The sequence below is a fragment of the Periplaneta americana genome, chromosome 1 (assembly GCF_040183065.1).
Source record: "Periplaneta americana isolate PAMFEO1 chromosome 1, P.americana_PAMFEO1_priV1, whole genome shotgun sequence".
Lineage (NCBI taxonomy): Eukaryota > Metazoa > Arthropoda > Insecta > Blattodea > Blattidae > Periplaneta > Periplaneta americana.
Window position 1 is genome coordinate 195,964,951 of NC_091117.1, and position 23,241 is coordinate 195,988,191.

At 37.9% G+C, this 23,241-nt stretch overlaps 1 protein-coding gene across 4 annotated transcripts in view; it reads left to right on the plus strand.

Annotated features, from left to right (window-relative positions):
- Nucleotides 1-22,907, plus strand: part of Gbeta13F (guanine nucleotide-binding protein subunit beta-1) — a 191,752-nt gene extending 168,845 nt beyond the window's left edge. For all 4 annotated transcript variants that reach the window (XM_069835226.1, XM_069835251.1, XM_069835243.1 and 1 more), the window contains exons 5-9: nucleotides 1,071-1,193; nucleotides 4,152-4,281; nucleotides 4,356-4,427; nucleotides 11,243-11,459; nucleotides 19,290-22,907. In XM_069835226.1, the coding sequence (XP_069691327.1) occupies nucleotides 1,071-1,193; nucleotides 4,152-4,281; nucleotides 4,356-4,427; nucleotides 11,243-11,459; nucleotides 19,290-19,396 (649 nt within the window). In that variant the 3' untranslated portion in view covers nucleotides 19,397-22,907. The remainder of the gene's footprint in view (nucleotides 1-1,070; nucleotides 1,194-4,151; nucleotides 4,282-4,355; nucleotides 4,428-11,242; nucleotides 11,460-19,289) is intronic.
- Nucleotides 22,908-23,241: the final 334 nt, after the last annotated feature.

Here is a 23,241-nt window from a genome sequence, read left to right on the forward strand (position 1 = left end):
TGGCCTGCCAGATCACCAGATCTAACACCACCTGATTTTTTCCTGTGGGGGTTTGTTAAGGACCAGGTCTACAGGACGCCAGTACGTGATTTGGCAGACTTACAAGAAAGAATTTATGCTGCTGTCAACAATGTTACACCACAGATGCTTCATAACACTTGGGTCGAGGTTGAATACCGGTTGGATATTTCCCGTGCCACCAATGGAAGCCATGTTGAGGTTTATGGAACATAAGGTAACAAAAATTCCCAGTTTTCATTCTTTGTAGCAGTTGGTTTCAACTATATACTTGTATTAATTCAGAAGTTATAGCTATTTCTTTTGTTATACTTATAAGCGGAACACGGTGTATATATATATCACTTTATATCTAGCAAGATCTGAATTTCAGAATTAAATAAATTCCCGACCCGCAATGTCCCCTTTGATAATGATATTCCTTTATTAGGCAACGCTGCACTCCTATGATTCACGGGAGCTGTGAAGCTGCTGAAGTTCATATGCAGGAAGTTTGCCACGGAGAGTACTATTTCAGTTTGGTGTGTATGGTGCAAAATAATTTTATTTTAATCAGACAATTCGATGCAGTCACTTGTGTTATAATAGGCCTACTTGTACAGTATATTGACTGAGTGCCTTAAGTTTTGTTGCACCAAAATACTGATTGTGAATTTAATAAGCATTAGATTGGTTGCAGACTGTATGTAGACTGTTGGCTGATGCGCCTTCTCTATGATAATTCGCTAGGTGACTCTGTTACTCTCTCAAAGTACATACCAGTGTTTGTTTCTTTATGCAGCATTCCAATTAAGTTTTCAATACCTGCAGTTAATATGAGCAGCTAATTCTTTATATTTTTTCTCTATGTGTTGTGGGTGTCTAATTATATATGCAGTTCAAGGGGACATAGGTCATTAACAGTACTTTGTAAAAAACTAGAAAAAGTCATTAAGAGTACTTCGTAAGAAAACAGAAAATATAGAGGTTAATGAGTTCAATGAATTCTTGCATCCATCTTTAAGAAACTGTTGGTAGCGATAATACTAAACTGAAATTGGTCATGTTGACAGTTTGAAAACGAGAGAAGGCAACGTGCGTGTAAGCCGAGAGCTGCCGGGGCACACGGGCTACTTGTCCTGCTGCCGTTTCCTTGATGACAACCAGATAGTCACCAGCTCAGGAGATATGTCATGGTAAGTCATTTGCCATACATAAGTAATTTCTCTGCCGTTTTTTTTTTCGTTGGTTCGGAGTTTGCTTGATTAGCATGTTGTTGTTGTTGTTGTTTTCTAATGCCAGGCGTTTGACAATAAAGTCATTTGACCTCTTGCACTCCAATATTTTTCAAAGATATTATCATGACCAGCCACTGAAGCACAGATTTAGTGAAAAATGGCAAGTTGTAGCCGATTTAAGTGAACACCATATTTTAACGTTTTGGTGGCTACTTCATTCACACACAACCCCCAGAATGTCTGGAGGACCACACCTGCTGTTGGTCGACGGGTCCATTGGACCTAGCTGGGAGATCTTGTTAATCACCAGCTTTCCCTCCTTAAGCCACTGGAGGACGATTTTAGTGCCATAGCAGGTCAGCACTAGGAACAGAAAAGTAGAAAGAGGAGGAAGGAAAGGGAAATGAACCCCTAGGCCTCGAATGCTCTAATGCCGTCAGGGTTGAAGAAAGTAAGAGTTCAGTCAGAGGACTGGATAGGAAAGGGTAAAGAGGGAATTAGGTATTGGATAGAGGAAAATTATACCAAATTCAGTCATTAACTCATCAAGCTGACCAGTGCTAATTGATGAGTAGTCCCTCCCTTTAGTTCAGCTCGTAAAATTATGCTTACTAACAGCTGCACCACGGGAAGGTAGGGATGGGACATTGGGTATTTGTCCAGGTTGGTTCCTTAAAGCCTTCAATGGGAAGGATTAATGGCTCTCCCCCCTGTATCCGACAGATACCCTTTTGCAGCCATTAGCATGTAAACATTTGTATTACATTATTAATAATAATAATAATTTATTTATTTAATCTGGCAGAGCTAAGGCCAGTAGGCCTTCTCTTCCGCCCAGCCAGACTCTAATTCTAATTGAATACAATTGCTTACATAATTATTACATTAATATCTAGACCATAAAACAACATGAAAGTAAATAATGAAAGTTGGATAAGTAATGTTAGTGTGACAATAATAAACATTGGTAAAAAATAGTTATAATAATAATAATAATAATAATAATAATAATGAGATAATTTAGATATTTATCTGTGATATATATATAAAACCATTAAACATTGAGAAACCTGAAAAAGCTATTACTGTTAACAAGAATTGTTTGAAAAATATTTCGTTAGCCTATTCTTAAATTGGTTTCATGTCTGACAGTCTCTGACATTGCTCGGTAGGGAATTCCAAAGTCGAGGAACAGCCACGGTGAAAGAAGATGAATATGAGGATGTTTGGTGGGAGGGAATGGATAATATTGAGGAGTGTTGTGATCGTGTGTCTAGGTTATGATGGGTGGATAAATTTTGAAAACGAGATGCAAGATATACAGGAGTGGAGAAATGCAATATATGAAAGAGAAGGGAAAGACAGTGGATTTTCCTACGATCTTCTAGACGGAGCCAGGACAACATTTCGAGGAATGGTGTTACGTGATCAGGCCGGCGAATATTGCAGACGAAACGGACGCACATATTATGAACACGTTGTAGTCTCTGCGCCGAAGTAACGCTTAGGTCAGTAAGCAGAATATCACAGTAATCGAAGTGGCGCATCACGAGTGTTTGCACTAACATTTTTTTTTCATGGAAAAGAGTAGAAAATTCTTCAATTGCCTAAACGAGTATTAGAAGATTAAGAAATGAAGAAGATATTGCATCACCGTCGTTGAACACAGATATTATACACAATAATTAATTGTGGCATTAGTAGATCTTTGCCACGTGGTGGTGGTGAGATTTTTAATTTCATTTTCTAATATCAAACTTTGATGAGATATTGAGGGTTAGGGTAACAAAATGCAATGGTTTTATTAATATGTGTGTGTGTGTGCGTGGGCGTGCACGCGTCTACCCACTTCACTTGCGTGATTAGGATTCCGCACATTACCGATAGATGGCAGAACTGTGACCCATTTTTTAGTTGTACACCACTTCGGTGAGTCACACTGTACATGATGTGTATCTATGGAGAGTTATGTCGTGTACTAGGGTGAGTGTATGTGTAAGTGTTCGTACAAGTGTAGTGTCTGGAATGAGTGATGATGATGATGATGATGAAGATGAGGAAGGGAGAAGGGGAAACCCGGTGCCAGCACGTAGCCTACTCTTGTCGAATAGCACCAAGAGGGCTTAATGTCCCCATCCGACAGACAAATCACTATCAACAGTGACATATGCCTTCTCTTCATATGCACTGTGGAGAGATTTGGGATTTAACCCAGGCATATTGGTGCACAATCTCGTGATTAGAAGTTTTGCTCCGCCATTTCTCCTAGTCCCGAGGTAGAAATTTTACATGAAAATTTCTGACCCCGCCGGGAATCGAACCCAGGCCGGCTAGTCTGGAGGCAGATACGCTACCTCAAAGCTAACTCAGCGGACTGGTTTTATTAATAAGAAACTGTCATTTTGTATGTGTGCATGTAGGATCTGAAGCTGTGGAGTCTCCTTTGTTATGTTAAATAGAAGTCAGGAAATCTCAATATAATTATTATTGTCTGAATATCTCCATTTTTCAGAGACAGATGTTCTTATTGTTATAACGAAAACTCCAGTAAACAGCTCGAGGGTATCATACCAGAAGGGCACACCAACAAAACTGCAATTTTACATTAGAGTCATAAAATGGTGGAATGATTTTTCCATTCCTTATCTAAATAACGAGGTTCTTCCTTTTTTTTTATTCTTTCCCATTTCCATTGTAATTCTCAAACAATGGTTTTCAAACATAAAAAAGTTTCATTACAAATATCTCAGCATCACAAAATTTGTTGATATGTCCTTCTGGCATGATACCCTCGAAATGCAAAGACCTACCTCCATTGTTTTTCTAAGAAGGAACCTACTTCTTATTCCATAAACAATATATTATGTAGATGGTTTGGTAATAATTACTATAATTATGCTGATTAATTGTTTGCAGTGCATTGTGGGATATCGAAACTGGCCAGCAATGCACCTCGTTCATGGGACACACGGGTGATGTCATGTCTCTGTCACTGTCTCCGGATATGCGCACCTTCGTGTCAGGTGCATGCGATGCCTCTGCCAAGGTAAGATATGAAATTGTTACAGTCCTGTACATCCAGGAAGAATTTTTTACTACATTGGCTGTCCTCTGTTACAGCTGTGGGACATCCGGGAAGGTTCATGCAAGCAGACATTCCCAGGCCACGAATCTGATATAAATGCAGTTACTGTAAGTTGCTGTTCTTTGTTTTGTATATCTTGTCATTATAAAGAATATAATTGACACTTTCTTTGTATGTCAGAATCATAGATAGATAACCATTCAGTTATCATTATGTTTTATATCAAAAGTATTAAAGGTGTAATTTTAATTTTTAAATTCTCAGTACAGTCCGAGATTTTCAGGTTCAAATTTGAAAAGGGCAATGAATTTTTAAAATGACTATTACACTTTTACTACGTCACATTACTTTTGACCAATAAATCGGTACGAAAGGACGTCTTTCAACCAATCATGGCTGCTTATCGTACAATTTTATCACGTCCCTAGCATTTGTTTGTTTTTATCACTACCCTAGCATTTGTTTCTTTGTTTGCCAACTGTTGTTTCAAACTGCACTGGTCTGGACGTCAAAAAACAAAAAATTACAAACCACTCCAGTCGATGCGCAGCACTTTCAAATATGACTCGCATTGGCATTCAAGAACAAGAATTAATAAAGATCACTGGTCATAGCTATGCATCTTCCCTGAAATCCTATTTACAAATAAATGAAGAGCACCATTCGGAAATCCTGAATACGTTGAGGGATACACCATGTACATCAATGAGTTCCACTTCTTTTACGCACACGTCCAATATAACATCAACTGAACCACCAACCACTAAAACATTCAAATTTGAAAATTGTACTTTCAATAATTGTTTCTTTTAAAATTATTCATGTTTATTTTTTATTTCATCATCATTAATTAAAATGTTTCTTGTTTATTTCATCATCCCTAATTAAAACTTTTCTAACACTTGTTTACATTATTTAGGTTATGTTATAGCTTCTGCTATATGATATTATGAATAGTCACGTATCAGAGATTGTTTAATACTAAGATTTATTGAAAATCATCTGTCAAGTGACGTTAATTACTGGGATCGATATAATTGAAGTGGAATGCAACTGTTTTAATAAAAATGAAACTGAATCAACAAAGCCTTCTTGACCAGTAACCGTCCACAGAGTTCAAAGAAGATTCCATAGTTGGCACAACTGATAACAAGAAAACAGCTAACCATAACACACTACTGCCATCTACTAGCGTAATATTTGTAATGTTGAGATGGTACAAATTTGAAGACAGTTTTGTATTTTCGTAAGCCAATTAATATTTTATTGTATTGGAGTACTTCGTTACTTCTAACCTTTATATAGTTTCTTCTAATCGTGTAATAGTCAATTAAATCCCACTCGAGTTTTGACTTTCTCTAGATAAATCAAAACCTCTAGTGAGATTATTGTTGATAAACATTATTAGCAGGAAGGAAGTGAAACTGGCTGTCCATGTGTTGTAAATAAGTCCTGTTCCTGAGTGAAAAGCTTCAGGCAAAATTCATTGACTGTTTCTTGCTTGCATTAAGATTCAGTCTTGCTAATCACTATCCCTCATACTTTCAGTCTAGCAGTTTCTGAAGTTGTTATTTTAAGAGTCATAGAAAATTAATGAAGCTTCTTGATACAATAACGTACAGGGAAAATATTCTGGTGGTACAAAAGATTAAGATTTCAACAAAAATGAACATTTTTTCAACAGTTGTCTTTACCACACCATCTGTTTGTGCTATTTGGATAATGTCCATGTCCATTATTTATGATTTTGCGTAGTTAGTGAATGGTTTTTCTTTTTTGGAGGGTTCAGCCTTTTCCTTCTACAACTAATATACATATAGCATATTCAATAGGTACGGAGTATGGGGGTGGAGGCTAGCTAGGATGGCGTAGTATAATATGTAGAAAATTAGTGAGATCGGAAAATGAAAGGTACACATGAAACAGGCATAATAACGAGCATATTGGACAATGGTGTAATAAGTTTTAGTATCAAGTATTTTTAGAAACAATGTGTGTTCGATATAGTCTAATAAAATAGGTAAGGAATATGGGGGAGGAGGCCAGCTAGGATGGCGAAGTATAATATGTAGAAAATTAGTGAGATCGGAAAATGAAAGGTACACATGAAACAGGCATAATAACGAGCATATTGGACAATGGTGTAATAAGTTTTAGTATCAAGTATTTTTAGAAACAATGTGTGTTCGATATAGTCTAATAAAATAGGTAAGGAATATGGGGGAGGAGGCCAGCTAGGATGGCGTAGTATAATATGTAGAAAATTAGTGAGATCGGAAAATGAAAGGTACACATGAAACAGACATCATAACGAGCATTTTGGACAATGGTGTAGTAAGTTTTAGTATCAAGTATTTTTAGAAACAATGTGTGTTCGATATAGTCTAATAAAATAGGTAAGGAATATGGGGGAGGAGGCCAGCTAGGATGGCGTAGTATAATATGTAGAAAATTAGTGAGATCGGAAAATGAAAGGTACACATGAAACAGGCATAATAACGAGCATATTGGACAATGGTGTAATAAGTTTTAGTATCAAGTATTTTTAGAAACAATGTGTGTTCGATATAGTCTAATAAAATAGGTAAGGAATATGGGGGAGGAGGCCAGCTAGGATGGCGTAGTATAATATGTAGAAAATTAGTGAGATCGGAAAATGAAAGGTACACATGAAACAGACATCATAACGAGCATTTTGGACAATGGTGTAGTAAGTTTTAGTATCAAGTATTTTTAGAAACAATGTGTGTTCGATATAGTCTAATAAAATAGGTAAGGAATATGGGGGAGGAGGCCAGCTAGGATGGCGTAGTATAATATGTAGAAAATTAGTGAGATCGGAAAATGAAAGGTACACATGAAACAGGCATAATAACGAGCATATTGGACAATGGTGTAATAAGTTTTAGTATCAAGTATTTTTAGAAACAATGTGTGTTCGATATAGTCTAATAAAATAGGTAAGGAATATGGGGGAGGAGGCCAGCTAGGATGGCGTAGTATAATATGTAGAAAATTAGTGAGATCGGAAAATGAAAGGTACACATGAAACAGACATCATAACGAGCATTTTGGACAATGGTGTAATAAGTTTTAGTATAAAGTATTATTAGAAACAGTGTGTGTTCGATATAGTCTAAGTGATCTGAAAATCAAGAACAGAGTGATAAAAGTATCAATTTTGAATGAATTAGAGAAGTGTAAGAGGAAGTTAAGTATAACGAGAGAGATAATTGAAAATAGGTGAGGAGTCTGGCGGAGGAGGCTAGCTAGGATAGTAAGTTAAATATGTAGAAAATTAGTGAGATCTGAAAAAGGAAATGCACACAACAAACAGACATAATAATGAACTTATTGGACAATGGGGGTAGTACGTTTTAGTAACAAGTATGATCAGAAACAGTATGTGTTCGATATAAGTGTACTGAAAATCAAGAACAAAGTCGTAAAAGTGGCAATTTAGAATGATCTAAATCAAGTTGTTAAGTTTTTAAAGGTGAGAATTTTTTAATGATCTAAATCAAGTTGTTAGGTTTTTTTTTTTTTTTTTTTAAAGATGGAAATAATGATCAATTTGAATGGGGTCTAAAGTCAAATTATAAGAGCGTCTATATAAGGTATATCTGTAATGAACGTAATTGTGGCACCGGATATTAAAATTGTGAGGTCCACATTACATGGATGTAAATGTTGGCAATCAAATACAATACAATACAATATAGCATATTCTCTATGTTAAAATAATCCTCGTAATTTAACACTGCAAACCTAGATTCTTGTCAAAGACAAAGACAAAGCCTAAAATGTTTAGCAAATACGAACAAAGATGCTTCATTGAAATTCAGATTGCAAGAGGCAAGAATGCTCGACAATGCCATACAGCATTACTGGAAGCTTGTGGTAGAGAGACTTCACCATATCGTATTGTGGCTAGGTGGGCACATGCAGAGGGAGGGAAGATGTTCATAAAAAATGTGGAACTGGCGGACCATAATCGGCAAGTGAACGCTGTAAAGCGCTGCTGGAAGAACACTGTTGTTGGTTACGATTTTGACGGAATCCTTCTTACTCATTAGTTCCTGTCAGAAATCGTGTGAATGATGCATAGTACAGTTACTTTATAACCAGCGGTGCGTCATAAACGTCCAAATCTCCTGAATTATCATCCTATTGTGCTATATGATGGTGTTCACTCTCACATAGCTGCTCTTGTGGTTAATTTACTTCGCAGATGGAACTGGGAAGTTCTGGAGCATCCTCCATACTCTCCAGATTCAAGTCTATTTGATTTTGACCCTCTGAAAATGGAATTACCACATAGAGTTAGCTTTAGAACCAGACAGGCAATTATAGCAGCAGTAGAGCAGTCTGTTCGAAAATTAGTACAACAAAACGCTGTGGATGGCATCCGTCGTCTCCCTGAGGTGTGGAGGCAGGTTCTTCATGTTGGAGGAGATTACTTCTGAGCACTGCAACAATGTGACTGTTCCAAAAATGTTTTCTTTGTTGTTAATTCAAATGTTGCCACTAATTATTGAATGACTCATGTATAATAAAGGTCAGCTGCCTGTGTTTCTGCCACATTATAATTTCATTTTTGACTTCATCATTGAATCTTTTCTTACTAAATATTCCTTCAAATACTCAAATGAAAATTGCTGAGTGAAAAGCCAGGGTTACGTGAGGGATGGCCAGAAACTTGTTATTCACAGAAAATTTCTAAATACACCAAAACAATGGGAATAATTAACACTATTATGAAACCTTCTATAGTACAAAGGCATACTCGAATTCGCCTTTACAAGACCTTGGTGAGACCTGTACTTTGTTACGGCAGTGAGGCATGGACATTGAAGAAGAAAGACGAAAGCAGAATAACGGCTAATGAAATGAAATTTATGAGATATACAGCAGGATATATGAAATGGGATCACAAACGCAATGAAGATGTAATGGAAGAATTACAACTAGAACCTGTAATTAATCACGTAAAGCTTTATCAGAACAACTGGATAAATCATCTGCATCGCATGCATAGAGATAGAATCCCAAAAGTCATGCTCCACTATCGTTCAAACGGGAAGAGATCTCTCGGTCGTCCAAAGAAGTGCTGGATTGAAAATTCAACTGTGAGATCGTAACAGGCCATTTGGCCTAATACTTGAAGGGAAGAAGAAGAAGCAATAATATCTGCATGTTCTAAATAGGCTGCCTTAGCCTTCTTAAGGTTTTTCAGTAGACTGCTGGGTTACTGATCATTCCAGAAGACATAAAGTCAGGCTGAGGGAGAGTGAGTATAGTGCCATTACTTCTGCAATATGCTGTTTGTAACACACACGTTTCTTCATCAGATCAGTCACAGTTGAGTCCAAAATGACATCACTTCTACATAGCACATCAGGAACAACAGCAATAAAAGCACTACGTTTTTATGCTCGGTCAAGATTTTTGCACCCATTGTGCACAACACTTGCAGAAGCCTATTTGCTCAGTCACACTCAGGGAATTCTTCATACAGTTCAACATTAAGTGATGATTTTCACAGGTTTTGTTTTTGAATTTTGTAACAAAGTCACCAGTGACAACAGTGGCTTACTGCTTCTTTTGTCGTCATGAATGTCCATTCTGTGAGCTAATGAAGTCTGTATGCCACTTTTCCATGTTTTGTCTGTCATTACGCCACCATACACATTAACGAGTTCGTGATGAGTGTACACAAGAGCATTTAATTAAACCTTTCACATTAAGGAAACAACTCACAGATTGTACCATGCACTTCGCAGGATTGGATAGCAGGACAGCCATTTTCCATGAGAACCGATCATCAATCACAGCAATCAGCTTTAAGGTACGGTCACATGCCGCTACTTTTGCAGTGCTGCAGTACAAAAAACTTTGCAACTCTCGTACTGCGACGTGTGAACAATGGTGCAACCCGAAAAGTAGCGGCTGCCGAACCTGCTGCCCGCTAATTTTTCATGTTGTGCGCAGCTTAGAAGTAGTGACGTGTGGACAGGGTTCTCAGGGTTGCAGCTGCAGCATTTTTGATATCAGTTTTGTTGAAACTTTTGCTGCGGTTGCGACCAGTGTTGCCACCCATATGTGCCAGTGATACTTTTATTGTTTGCATATATTTTAATGTTAGATGTGATGAAAATAAATTATTTGTAACAGTTACTAAATGCACAACACAGTCTGAGTATATTTGCTAACGATATAATTCATTTTTTTAATTTTCCGTAGAGTAGTTTCAAACAGGAGGGTTGCCAACATTGATTACGTGAATATGCTGTTGGTTATCATTTAAGTATATAGGCGTTTTTAAAAGCTTTACAGTAAAAATAATGCCAATTTCTGGATACTAGTTAGGAAAGAAAAGCAAATAATAGATAAGTAAGCTTTCACATGAGTTTCTTAATAATGCGAACATAACCACAAAATGTATATTGAGAAGTCAACACGGAGATGGAAACCTGCAGCAAGACTGCGGCTACAAAAGTAGCGCCTTGTGTGTGAACAGACTCGCAACCTCCAATTGCAACTTTTGCAGCACTCGGGTTGCACAGCACGAAAAGTAGTGTGCAGCGCGCTACTTTTGGGTTATGTGTGAACACTACACACAACTTTTGCAGCTGCAGTACAAAAGTTGCGGAGCAAAAGTAGCGATGTGTGACCGTACCTTTAGAGATCTTACTATTGGGAGGTAGAGTGCAAGGAACTCGTCAGTGTTGCCAAAGTTACAAAGATAATAGAATTACCCTATTTTTTTCTCCTAGGCTTTGTATCTTTACTCTCCAAACGCCCTCTCATATGTGCAATGTAAATGCATTTCCTAGTTATGAATTGATTTTAGTTATGAATTTTAACTTACGCATGTTGAACAAGATGGAATATTCAAGATAACTTGCATTTTTTGTGACAGTTCTTCCCGAATGGATATGCATTTGCGACGGGGAGTGACGATGCCACATGCCGCTTGTTTGATATCCGTGCTGATCAAGAACTGGCCATGTATTCACATGATAACATCATTTGTGGCATCACATCTGTGGCGTTCTCTAAATCAGGCCGCCTTCTGCTTGCTGGCTATGATGACTTCAACTGCAATGTGTGGGACTCAATGAAGACGGAGCGTGCAGGTATATACCATTACAGTAGAACCCTGATTATCCGTCACCCTATTAACCGATCGGCGGATTATCCGACTGTCTTTCTGTTGCTCTTTTCTTTCTTTCTTTCTTTCTTTCTTTCTTTCTTTCTTTCTTTACTACGGAAATAAACATGTAAGAAACTTAGTACTATACCTTATATTACAATCCTATTTTTTCTAGAATGTTTTATTAAAAGCCTTTACCTTTACATAGTGCTACTGCAAGCAACAAGAATGTTACTTGAAGGTGTTTTTCCCAACTTGTATAATAGTCACTACTTGCTTTCAAAGAAATAGTCCCAAGAACTTCCGCACAATATAAATATAGCAAATCTGTGCAGCATTCAGTCCTTGTTCTACTGCTCGAATCCCAGTACATTATAACTTCTATGCAAAATATCTTCCACGGGTGTCAAAAGTGTTCTGCTAAGTATCAAAATAAAAATGCAAATAATTGAAAGGTTTGGGAAAAGAAAAACCGCGGCTCATTTCGCATCAGAATACATGATTGGCATTACAATTGTGCACGATTTAATGAAAAATAATGATAAAGTGTATAATGTATGTAGATATACAACAGGAGCCCTCTACTACCCCTATCCTTTCGCAAAGAACCATCATAAGGGACTTCCTTGGCCCTTATAAACCAAAATTAAAGTAGTGAACTACTTATGAAAATATTTTATGGTACGGATTATCCGATTTTTTCGATTAACCGTTCAGTCCACCCCCTTCATTACCACGGATAATAGAGGTTCTACTGTATGTGTGTGTCTGTTTGAAATGATAGAATGAAGATGCAGTAGAGCCACAAATTAATTTATTTAGTAACATGAGGGATTATATGCTCTCGTCAATGCTCACTGTTTATTCAAGATCCAGTTAAACATGCCAGTTTTATCACTAAAAAGAGAGATAGTTAGATTTTTAACCCTCCTGCTACCAGAATTCTTCTGTTACATTGGATACCATTGGGGTCATTGGTGACCCCAAGTAAATTAAGTAATATAAAAATTTGTTTTAAGAACTAAATTTACTTATATGGTTTTCTGATGTACTAGTATGATGAAGGATTGAAAAGTAATGCACAACATTTTGTGGCAATATATCTATTTATTAGATAAGCAAAACGAAATAATGCAAAAAAAAAAGCTACAGGTTTTACCTATTTTTCAACACAGGAATCAAGTCTCTCGACACACATTTCTCCCATCGTGACACCAGATTCAGTACACCTCGTTCATAAAATTCCATTTTCTGGGCATATGTATGTGTATGTATGTATGTATTTATTCACACTGCAAATGGGTAAATACCCGGTGGCAGTGGTAACTAATTACACTCAATAATTAATATAATAATAAAATACAGTCATAATATTAATAATAAAATAATAATAGCAATATATAATAATATTAACAACGAGTATATTAAATGAATCACTTAATATAACATAATTAATTAAAGTAAATCTAATTTATATCTTAACCCTAAGTTAGAACTTAAAACCAAGAGTATATATGATATATGTTCATACTTGCATAAGTACCTTTCAGCACTACACTCATTTCGCTATCAATTCACTCACTGCACTGGAACTAAGACGCATTTTACTGACACTATCCTGATTTCACTAACACTTCAAAAACATTTCTGTGTTCAAATACTTTACACTACCACTGTAAACTATCCACCTCTGCATGATTGATTTTACTTCTTCATCCGAACCAAAGCATTGGTCCCATAGGAATTTTTTCATTGATCCGACGGTGCAAGGTCTGGGCTGTAGGGTGAGTAACTGCCACCTCAATGCCTCTGACATTGGGTGGAGTTTCTGCGGTCGCTGGTTGGCCGGAACATGCTTCATCTGTAAGATTTACTCGGCCTCTTCGAAGAACCTGCACCACCTGGAGATGTCGCTACGGTCCAGACAATCAGCACCATACACCTCCCACATTTCCCTGTGGATTTCACTCGGACTTTTTTGTTTTGCTCAGAAAAAACAGACTACACCTCGCTGATCTTCACAAGTAGACGATGCTAGCACACGTTCCATTTTTTACTCGGTAGTTACTGCCCGTTCCACCAGGGTGACACCTAATTGAGCCATTGGTGTCTGTAGCACAAGATTCAAACTAACTATCTGCCAACTTTGAACGTCCTAACCAAAATGGTATATCGTAAAGAAATTGTTGTGCGTTACTTTCTGATCCTCCCTGGTACATTTATACACAGCATTATTATTGTTAAAACTGAGTATTTGTATAGTATTTTAATAATATTAAGGGCTACTGGAACTTTACTCCGTCGACTTAAGTTTTTCTATGTTAAAGATGTTCCCAACTCAGGAGAAAATCTCTTTTTTTATAATTACTGTTCTGTTTCTGTTCATACTTTATGTGCATCCAAAATATGAAAGCATTGAGTTCACTGATATCCAATATATTGTAGAAAATAACTGTAGACCATCGTCTTGTCATTGGTTTTATGGTGTAACTGAAAAATTTGCCCATTGTACATACACTTGACTTCGTAGCAGTGTAGTAGAGTATCATGATATGTTTTACTGCTTCACTATTTTCTGCCCCTTCTTTGAAGTACATGGTACTCAGCAGTGTTACCACCTTAACCTCTTTTTGGACAAGAAACTGTAGTAGTTTATTCTTGGAATGCAAAGAGAAAGGAAGGAGAAGTTCTTCCCTTTGTCATGACAAATACTGTAATTCTGCTGCTAGTTCTGGACGATTTTTCGTATTGTTCCAGGTAGGATCAGCTGGTTTCTGTTTCACTCTCTTGCTAGGTTCGTACTTTGTAAAGAAATTATCAGTTGTAATCTTCCTTCCATTTCCTTGTAAACTTTACACCATGTCCAAAACTTCTCCTTTTCCCTGAGTACTTCTGAAGTAATTCCCTTGCCTCTATCGATATTGGGTGATGGTTATACTTGTCAGCGATGCAATGAAGGGCAGCTTGGGAATCACTAAATACGAGGTCTGTCTAAAAAGTATCCGACCTTTAGCCAGAAAAAATATTTCAAATACCTGACGGGGTTGGGACCCTAATCCCCTTCAAAGTAGGCCCCTTGTGCTTGCACACACTTAGCCCACCGATCCTTCCACTGCCGGAAACACCTCTGGAAGTCTTCTTTTGGAATGGTGTTCAGCTCCATCGTCGCATTCCGCATTATCTCTTCTCTACTCTCAAAACGGGATCCTTTCAGTGGTGTCTTCAACTTTGGAAACAACCAGAAGTCGCAAGGAGCTAGGTCTGGAGAGTAGAGAGGTTGGCGAACGGTTGTAATTCCATGTTTGGCCAAGAAAGTGTGGATCAATTGGGATGAATGTGCAGGGGCGTTGTCGTGATGCAAGTGCCAGTTGTTCGCCGTCCACATGTCTGGTCTTTTGCGCCGAACTGCATAACGGAGTCGCCGGAGAACATCGTGATAGTACTCCTTTGTCACCGTTTGTCCTCCCGGTGCGTATTCGTGATGCACAATTCCACGGACATCAAAGAAAACAGTCAGCATCACCTTGATTTTGCTTCGCACCTGCCGCGCTTTCTTCAGCCTTGGAGACTCGGGATGCTTCCATTGCGACGACTGTCTTTTTGTTCCTGGGTCGTACCCGTACACCCATGACTCATCTCCAGTTATCACGGTGTTCAGAAACCCAGGATCAGTGTTGGCGGTGTCCAGAAGGTCCTGTGCAACGTCACGACGGAGGTCTTTTTGTTCCGGGGACAACAACTTGGGCACGAATCTCGCAGCCACTCGGTTCATGTTCAAATCATCACGCAAAATTGCATGTGCAGAATCTTTACTCACTCCAACCTCTTCGGCAATCTCCCGCACGGTCAAACGACGATCTGCCATCACCAAATTTCGCACCCTCTCAACAACAGCTGCACTCCGAGCAGTTTGGGGCCTGCCACAACACTGCTCACTCTCCGCTGTTGTGCGGCCATCTTTGAATCGGTTGAACCACTCCTTAATTTGTGTTACACCCATCGCATCTTCCCCAAACACCTGCTGAATCTTACGAATTGTTTGACTTTGAGAATCACCAAGCTTCTGACAAAATTTTATGCAGTATCTTTGCTCATTTCGTTCAGTCATCTTGCGAGAAAACTAAATCCGACAAACTCTTAGAACAGCACCTTACTTGGCGACCACCAGCCAGTGACTGGCACAAGCGAATGCTGTGAAAAAATTCAAGCATGTGCATTACGGTTCCTCCTTCCACCGTGCACAGTGGCGCCACCTTAGAATCACTACTTTGCGCGGGAAAATTTAAGGTCGGATACTTTTTAGACAGGCCTCGTATGTGTGCCTTATTTTCGCTGTTAATACACCATTTTACAGCTTCATTAATTGCTAGAAGTTCTGCCTGAAAAATGGTGCAATAAGGAGACAGTTTTAATTTGGTGCAAAATATTTCATTATCGCTGTCATAGACAACAAATGCGCAGCCTACTTGTGCTTCCAGTTGATTATTTTTGTGTCATGATCCATCTGTATACAGGGTGATTCAGACCACCCGTAACAGTAATTTATTTCGGAAACTAGTGCATGAAAATTTTCGAGACAAAAATATTTATAACTAAACCGCATGTGAACTTTCACTTGAGCTTGATTTCATCAATCGGCTCTAACAGGAAGTAGGGTCAGTGGCGTGTCACTTTAAAATTTCAAATGGGAGTCGGGGTCAAATAGGATACCATTTGATAGAGCTCTTCAGAGCAAACAACTTTCATCTCAAACAGCAGAAATAACTAAAATGCTCTCAATTAATATCACTCAATAAAAGAATTGTATTCCAATGGATACCATCCCATTGTGGAATCCTGGGAAACGAGAATGCGGATGCTTTAGCAAAGAAGAGCATGCACTGCTACTTACAGACCTGTTACTAAATGTATGTATTACTCTGTGAAGAGATTTATTAAATCTACATACTTAGACTTCAACAAACAAAATTTGATAACTCAATCCCAAGGGAAAAAATGGAACTCTCTGCATCAAAATCCACAGTTAATTCCTGATTTACCACGAAAATCGTCTGTAGCTGCATTTAGATTGGCAACAGGCCATGATTGTTTGGCCAAACACCTGCATAGAATTGGAATATATCAGTCCCCTAACTGCCCATTGTGCAACTCAAACCAAGTAATGGATTCGGAACACCTCAAAATCTGTGCTTTAGTGGCTGGTCATGATAATATCTTTGACAAATATTGGAGTGCAAGAGATCAAATGACTTTATTGTCAAATGCCTGGCATTAGAAAACAACAACAACAACTTTCATAGGAAACGTTTTTACCAATTCCTACTCTTTCAATGAGAAAATGTACAAAAAACAATGTCATCAATATTGAGAAATGTTACAAGACGAAAATGTAAGCAAGACAATTAATGTTGACATGTTACTGAAAGACTGGACAATTCCATTAATTTTTCTATAAATTTTCAAACTATCTGCCATTCTGAGCAGCACACACCTGTACTCTTCTTCTAACACTGTCAGTGACTCCTAATACTTTGGCATGGTCAAGTGACTGGCAGAGTAGGAATTAATAGAAACGTTTCCTATGAAAGTTGTTTGTTTTGAAAAGCTCTATCAAATGGTACCCTATTTGACCCGACCCTCATTTGAAATTTTAAAGTGATACACCACTAACCTACTTCCTGTTAGAGCCGATTGATGAAATCAAGCTCTAGTGAAAGTTCATATGTGGTTTGGTTATAAATATTTTTGTCTCGAAAATTTTAATGCACTAGTTTCCGAAATAAATGACTTACGGGTGTTTTGAATCATCCATTGTCTTTTCGTACGTTTTCTCATTGAAAGAGTAGAAATTAATAAAAACGTTTCCTATGAAAGTTGTTTGTTTTGAAGAGCTCTATCAAATGGTACCCTATTTGACCCCGACTCCCATTTGAAATTTTAAAGTGATACGCCACTGCCCCTACTTCCTGTTAGAGCTGATTGATGAAATCAAGCTCAAGTGAAAGTTCACATGTGGTTTAATTATAAATATTTTTGTCTTGAAAATGTTCATGCACTAGTTTCCGAAATAAATGACTTACAGGTGGTCCGAATCACCCATTGCCTTTTCGTACATTTTCTCATTGAAAGAGTAGAAATTAATAAAAACGTTTCTTATGAAAGTTGTTTGTTTTGAAGAGCTCTATCAAATGGTACCCTATTTGACCCCGACTCCCATTTGAAAATTTAAAGTGATACGCCACTGATCCTACTTCCTGTTAGAGCTGATTGATGAAATCAAGCTCAAGTGAAAGTTCACATGTGGTTTAATTATAAATATTTTTGTCTCGAAAATGTTCATGCACTAGTTTCTGAAATAAATTACTGTTACGGGTGGTCTGAATCACCCTTTATGTGTGGTAGTCATGTGTCGAGGAGGAATTGTGCTTTTGATGGAATGCTTGGGTGGCCCACTGCTATGTGGTCCGCTAACTGTTCAGTGTGGTTGTTGAATGGTGTAGTGGAGGTTTTTCGATTTTTCCTTAAGTCAGACAATTGAGCTCTGTAGATGTCAGTAAGATCTAATGGTTCAAAAGCTGCTATGACTTGAGAAGCATCGGCATTATTTTAAACAAGTATTTTATTTTTTCATATCTAAGTAGTTATATTGGTGAAAATGCCAACACTGTCTTCCTTCTCCCTCTCTCATCTAAAAAAAAAAAAAAACAACAACAACAACAAGAGTCCTGGATTGAGGGAAATGCCATTTGGGATATGTTGTTGTTTTCTAATGCCAGGCATTTGACAGTAAAGTCATTTGACCTCTTGCACTCCAATATTTTTCAAAGATATTATCATGACCAACGAATGAAGCACAGTTTTTGAGGTGTTCCAAATCCATTTCATGATTTGAGTTGCACAATGGGCAGTTAGGGGACTGATATATTCCAATTCTATGCAGGTGTTTAGCCAAACAATCATGGCCTGTTGCCAATCTAAATGCAGCTACAGACGATTTTCGTGGTAAATCGGGAATCAACTGTGGATTATGATGCAGAGAGTTCCATTTTTTCCCTTGGGATTGTGTTATCAAATTTTGTTTGTTGAAGTCCAAGTATGTAGATTTAATAAATCTCTTCACAGAGTAATACGTAGATTTAATAACAGGTCTGTAAGTAGCAGTGTTGCCTTTCTTTGCTAAAGCATCCGCATTCTCGTTTCCCAGGATTCCACAATGGGATGGTATCCATTGGAATACAATTCTTTTATAGAGTGATATTAATTGAGAGAGCATTTTAGTTATTTCTGCTGTTTGAGAGGAAGGTGTGTGTTTAGAGACTATTGATAGAATAGCTGCTTTGGAGTCTGACAATATAACTGCATTTTTAAATTTATTGATGTGGCATAGAAGATTCCTGAGACTTTCACTTATTGCAATGATTTCACCATCAAAACTTGTTGTTCCATATCCAAGTGATCTATAAAGTGAGAAGAGACAGCACATAACATCTGCACCGGCACCTTGTTCTCTGGAGATCAAGGATCCGTCGGTGTATAAATGAATCCAGTTTTGTGGAGGGTACCTAATATTAATTGTCTCTAAAGACAATTGTTTCAATATTTCAGTGTTTACTTCTGATTTCAGTATTTCTTCTGTTAAATTTAGATTATATTCTATATTTAATAGAGTTAAAGGGTTTGGTTTAATTTGTAAGTTTTCTTTTAAATTCGGGATATGTTTAACAATGAAATTCTTTGTTTGATTGTAACTCCCATAGATTGACTCCTGTATGCTACTTTGCAGTTATTGTAATTGACATGAAACTTTTTTTAGGAATCCTTGCTGGCCACGATAACCGGGTAAGCTGTTTGGGTGTGACAGAGGATGGTATGGCTGTTGCAACTGGTTCATGGGACAGCTTCTTACGAATCTGGAACTAAAGAGAAGCGAGGTATCAAGACACATGAACCCTACTAGGAGATTGGAGTCAAGAGCCAAGCAAACATGATAATATTATATCAACGTTTAAAATAGAATTTTTTGATGACACTTGAAGAGAGAGCGAGATGTATGGCGTCAGAGCAAGGCGAGTTTCTGTTACATAGCCCTGTTTTCATGTTCTGTTTGTGTGTAGAAGTGGGTAGTAGCCATTTTGTTCAGAATCGGCTGATTTTGCATTGGCATGCAGCATCTGTTGGTCTCCATGCTGCCATTTCTGCGTGGTTCAATCTAAATTTACATTGCTACTACTTCCGATACTAGAAAGTGTAGAATTCAAAATTAAAATAAACGTGTGAAGCACACGCATAATTAGATAGTAACAGCCCGAACCATCATCAAACACGGCTGTCGTGATGTGCTTATGATTTAGGTGGCCATTGTTTGGCTGCTGTAGTTGTTGCATAGAAAGTAGTTTGTTTAAGCATATTTCATGATGATCGAGATCACTTTGGATAATGCTAATTGCTCATTGCACAAGCAGTCGTAACTGCAGGAAACAAAAGTCGACAAAACCAGGCAGAAATGTCCGATGCCACTTGCAGCAAACTAAATTAATAAGAATTGTACTCAGAAAAAACACCAGCATCGAAACTGAATGTGCAATCTTTTGAACCAGAAAGGCATTTCTTTAGATTATGCTTCTATTCCATTATTTTGATAACGAGAGAACTACACAGGTTCACAACATTGGCAGAATGGATGCATTTATATATACATGGCACCACGCCACCCTCTCGTATGTGTGGAAGAATGTGGCTAGGTCAGGTGATACAAACGAATCTAGTCACTAGTTGGACACGAGCCAATGTTGCTGAAATTGGGTTGCTCCCTTCCAAACCTCACCTCACCCCGACCAGGAGGCATGTATTGTTGGTACCACCTCGACAAGCTGCTCCAGATGTTGGAATTTGTATTGTCTATAAAAAAGGGACCACATGGGTACGAAGAGAATAGATAATGAACTTAGAAGAGGCTTGAATGCTTTTTTTTATTAAATAAGAAATTTATCATCACGCACATTGTGCCACAATTTTCAAATCATTAAAAATACTTTTGAAAAAAAAATAAAAATTACTGCCATATGCTTCGACTTATGTATTACATAATATAATAATGTCTCTTTGCACGGTATATACTTCAGAACTGGAGTTGTGGGTAACTTGAGTTTTTCGTTTATTTAGAGAAGTTAGCATGTTCTTTTTTTTTGTGTGTGTAAATCTTCAGAGTAGTTGTGTGACGTGAGCTGGGTACAAGTCATCCTCCTCCCCGCCCGAACGTCGGGATAGCGGTACTTTTTTAAGCTTCGAGTCATTTCTGTAAAATATTAAACAAAAATTGGATGTCGTGCTAGATTTTGAATTTTCTTGAACATTTTCAATTTCGGTTACATATACATAACAATTGGGGATGTGTAATTGTGATAGATGTGTGCATAGTAGATACGTCGGCACTTGGCCTGCCGCAAACCTAATCCACAGTCAATATTGGTTAATGTTAATTTCCCTCCCTTTCTCCCTTATCAAACAAAAAACGCTTAATATGGTTGGACAAACGAAAAGTATGAAGTGCAAATACCTTGCTAGTTGTATGAATTTTTTCAAAGCATAATATCAAACACCTGCTTCTGAGGAAATGAGAACTCCAATATATAGAAGTCACAACCCCTCATCCCTGCAAACATTGTAGAGAAAAATGCAGCCCTCCACCCCTTCTAATTCTTGTGCAAAACAAAACAGAACAAAACACTGTGCTGACAGAAGAGGACTTGGAATACTAATCTTTATAATCAGCTTTTGAATGTATAAAGTTAAGGGCTGTAAGAAATCACCTTCCCACAAAGGTCACCCAGACATGGACCATGATGTTACCCTTTCCCCATTTTGCGGAATTAGACTAGGACTTATAGAAGAGTAGGGGTGTGCATGTTGTCAACATACACAGTATTTTCTAAATGTTTGTAAAGAATTTCCTCCTCCTCCTCTCCTTACCCTCCCCCTCCCCATTCTTGAAAGTGTGGTTGGTGTGAATGTACTTGTGCAAGGGAGCTGAGTGTTAACGTCTTTCCAACAAACATCATTGTTTTGGAGAAGAGAATGATGCAAGTTTATTTTTTCACCCATTTGCATGAAATACAATCAACTAGACAAAATCTCTGATTTCTGTTGTGCTGCTTGACTTGGCAACATAGCACATTGATGTATGCCAAGTCGAGCCATTCTCTCAGAGACTTCACCAGCAACCTCTACTGAGTGAGTGCATGAGTTGCTTTCACTGGCTTATTTGTATGAAAGCAGTGAATGAAATTTACAAAGCCAAGCAATCACACCCCATGAAGCATTTTTTTATATTGATATATTCTTTGTGAAAAAGTATAATTACTTATCAGTCATCAATGATCCCGCATATGAAGGGTTTTATTGTGCAAACGCCAGCCCCAGGCCTGAGAGAGAGCTTGTGTGTGCAAGTGCAAATGTAAGTATATGAGTGGATGCGTGGATGACGGCTCCGGGGATTGGTGCGTCTGGTCGATCCACTTCTTGTAGGTTTCTGGATGACGGCTCTCTTCTGTGTTCACATGTAGAACAGTCGATATCGTAACCGGAGTGTCCCATCACTTGTTTTCTGGTTGCAAGGGCTCAGGGCTGTTCTACGTGTGTTGTTCTATGTGTCAGCATACCCCAACTCGAATTCAGGAACCTAAGGAGCACAATGGATCACCCATAAGTGTGTTGGAGAAACGTAGTGTTCTCCTGTAATCAACCGAAACACGAAGAATCTATTTCTCGGCTGGGAAGTAGACTTTTTGAGTGGTTGTGCTTTTAACCCTATATCATCAGCCAGTTCCCAAACTCAGAGACTTGTGCACTTCGATTTGATTTGTCTCTTCACCAAAGTTGACAGAAAGTATCTACATGTAGCCAGATGATTCTTTGTTTTGCATATCAACAGCTGAATTACGTTATATATTTTCTAATGACCCCACGTGAGGCTGTGCCCCAGAATTGTTACTGTGTGTTGCCTCCCTATCCCCTGTTCTGGGGCCAGCCCCAGAGCCTGTGGCTGCAACCGAGGTATAATATATGAACTTCATTTAGATGTCAACTTGGAATGTAATATTTCATTTCTCTATTAGAAAAAAAAAAACAAGTAGTGAACAATGGCTAAGTAATATTTTTTTTCCACTGCTCTGGAGGGAACTACGTGTGTTGTGGGAGATTTGCAAGTTTTTTGCATATTGTAGTAGTGAAATATTTTTTTTGTATCATTTAAAACAACTGCTGCTGTAGCTTAAATGAAAATAATATTGAAGTCGTGTTTTGTGATTTGTCTTGTAAGTAAACTATCTCACTTGTCCAAATAAAGCTCTTTGTCTTTAAAAGATAACTGCCAAGTCCTGTGTCGCTCAATGTTTTCTAGGACACCAGCTGAATAAAATGTTGTTCAAGCTCATACAGTGTTAATGTCACATGGAGAAGGGTAATGAAAATAGTTGAACCTCCCTTTATACCTCCTGTCCATCCATCCTAGCATACAAGACAAAATCTTGGGTTTATTGAAATATTTCTTGAATTAACTTTAGCTCTGTATATTGTTTCATTTCGTACACAGTAAAATTAATTATGAAGCGAACAGTTGTGTTGCCATATATTTCTAATAAGAGTGACGACAACTTAAGCTCTCCTGTCCTGTACAATGCACAAAATAATATCACAATCACCATATACGTACTGATTGGTTTGGAATAACATTTATTGTGGATGAGTAAGGGAGGCATCAATGGGTA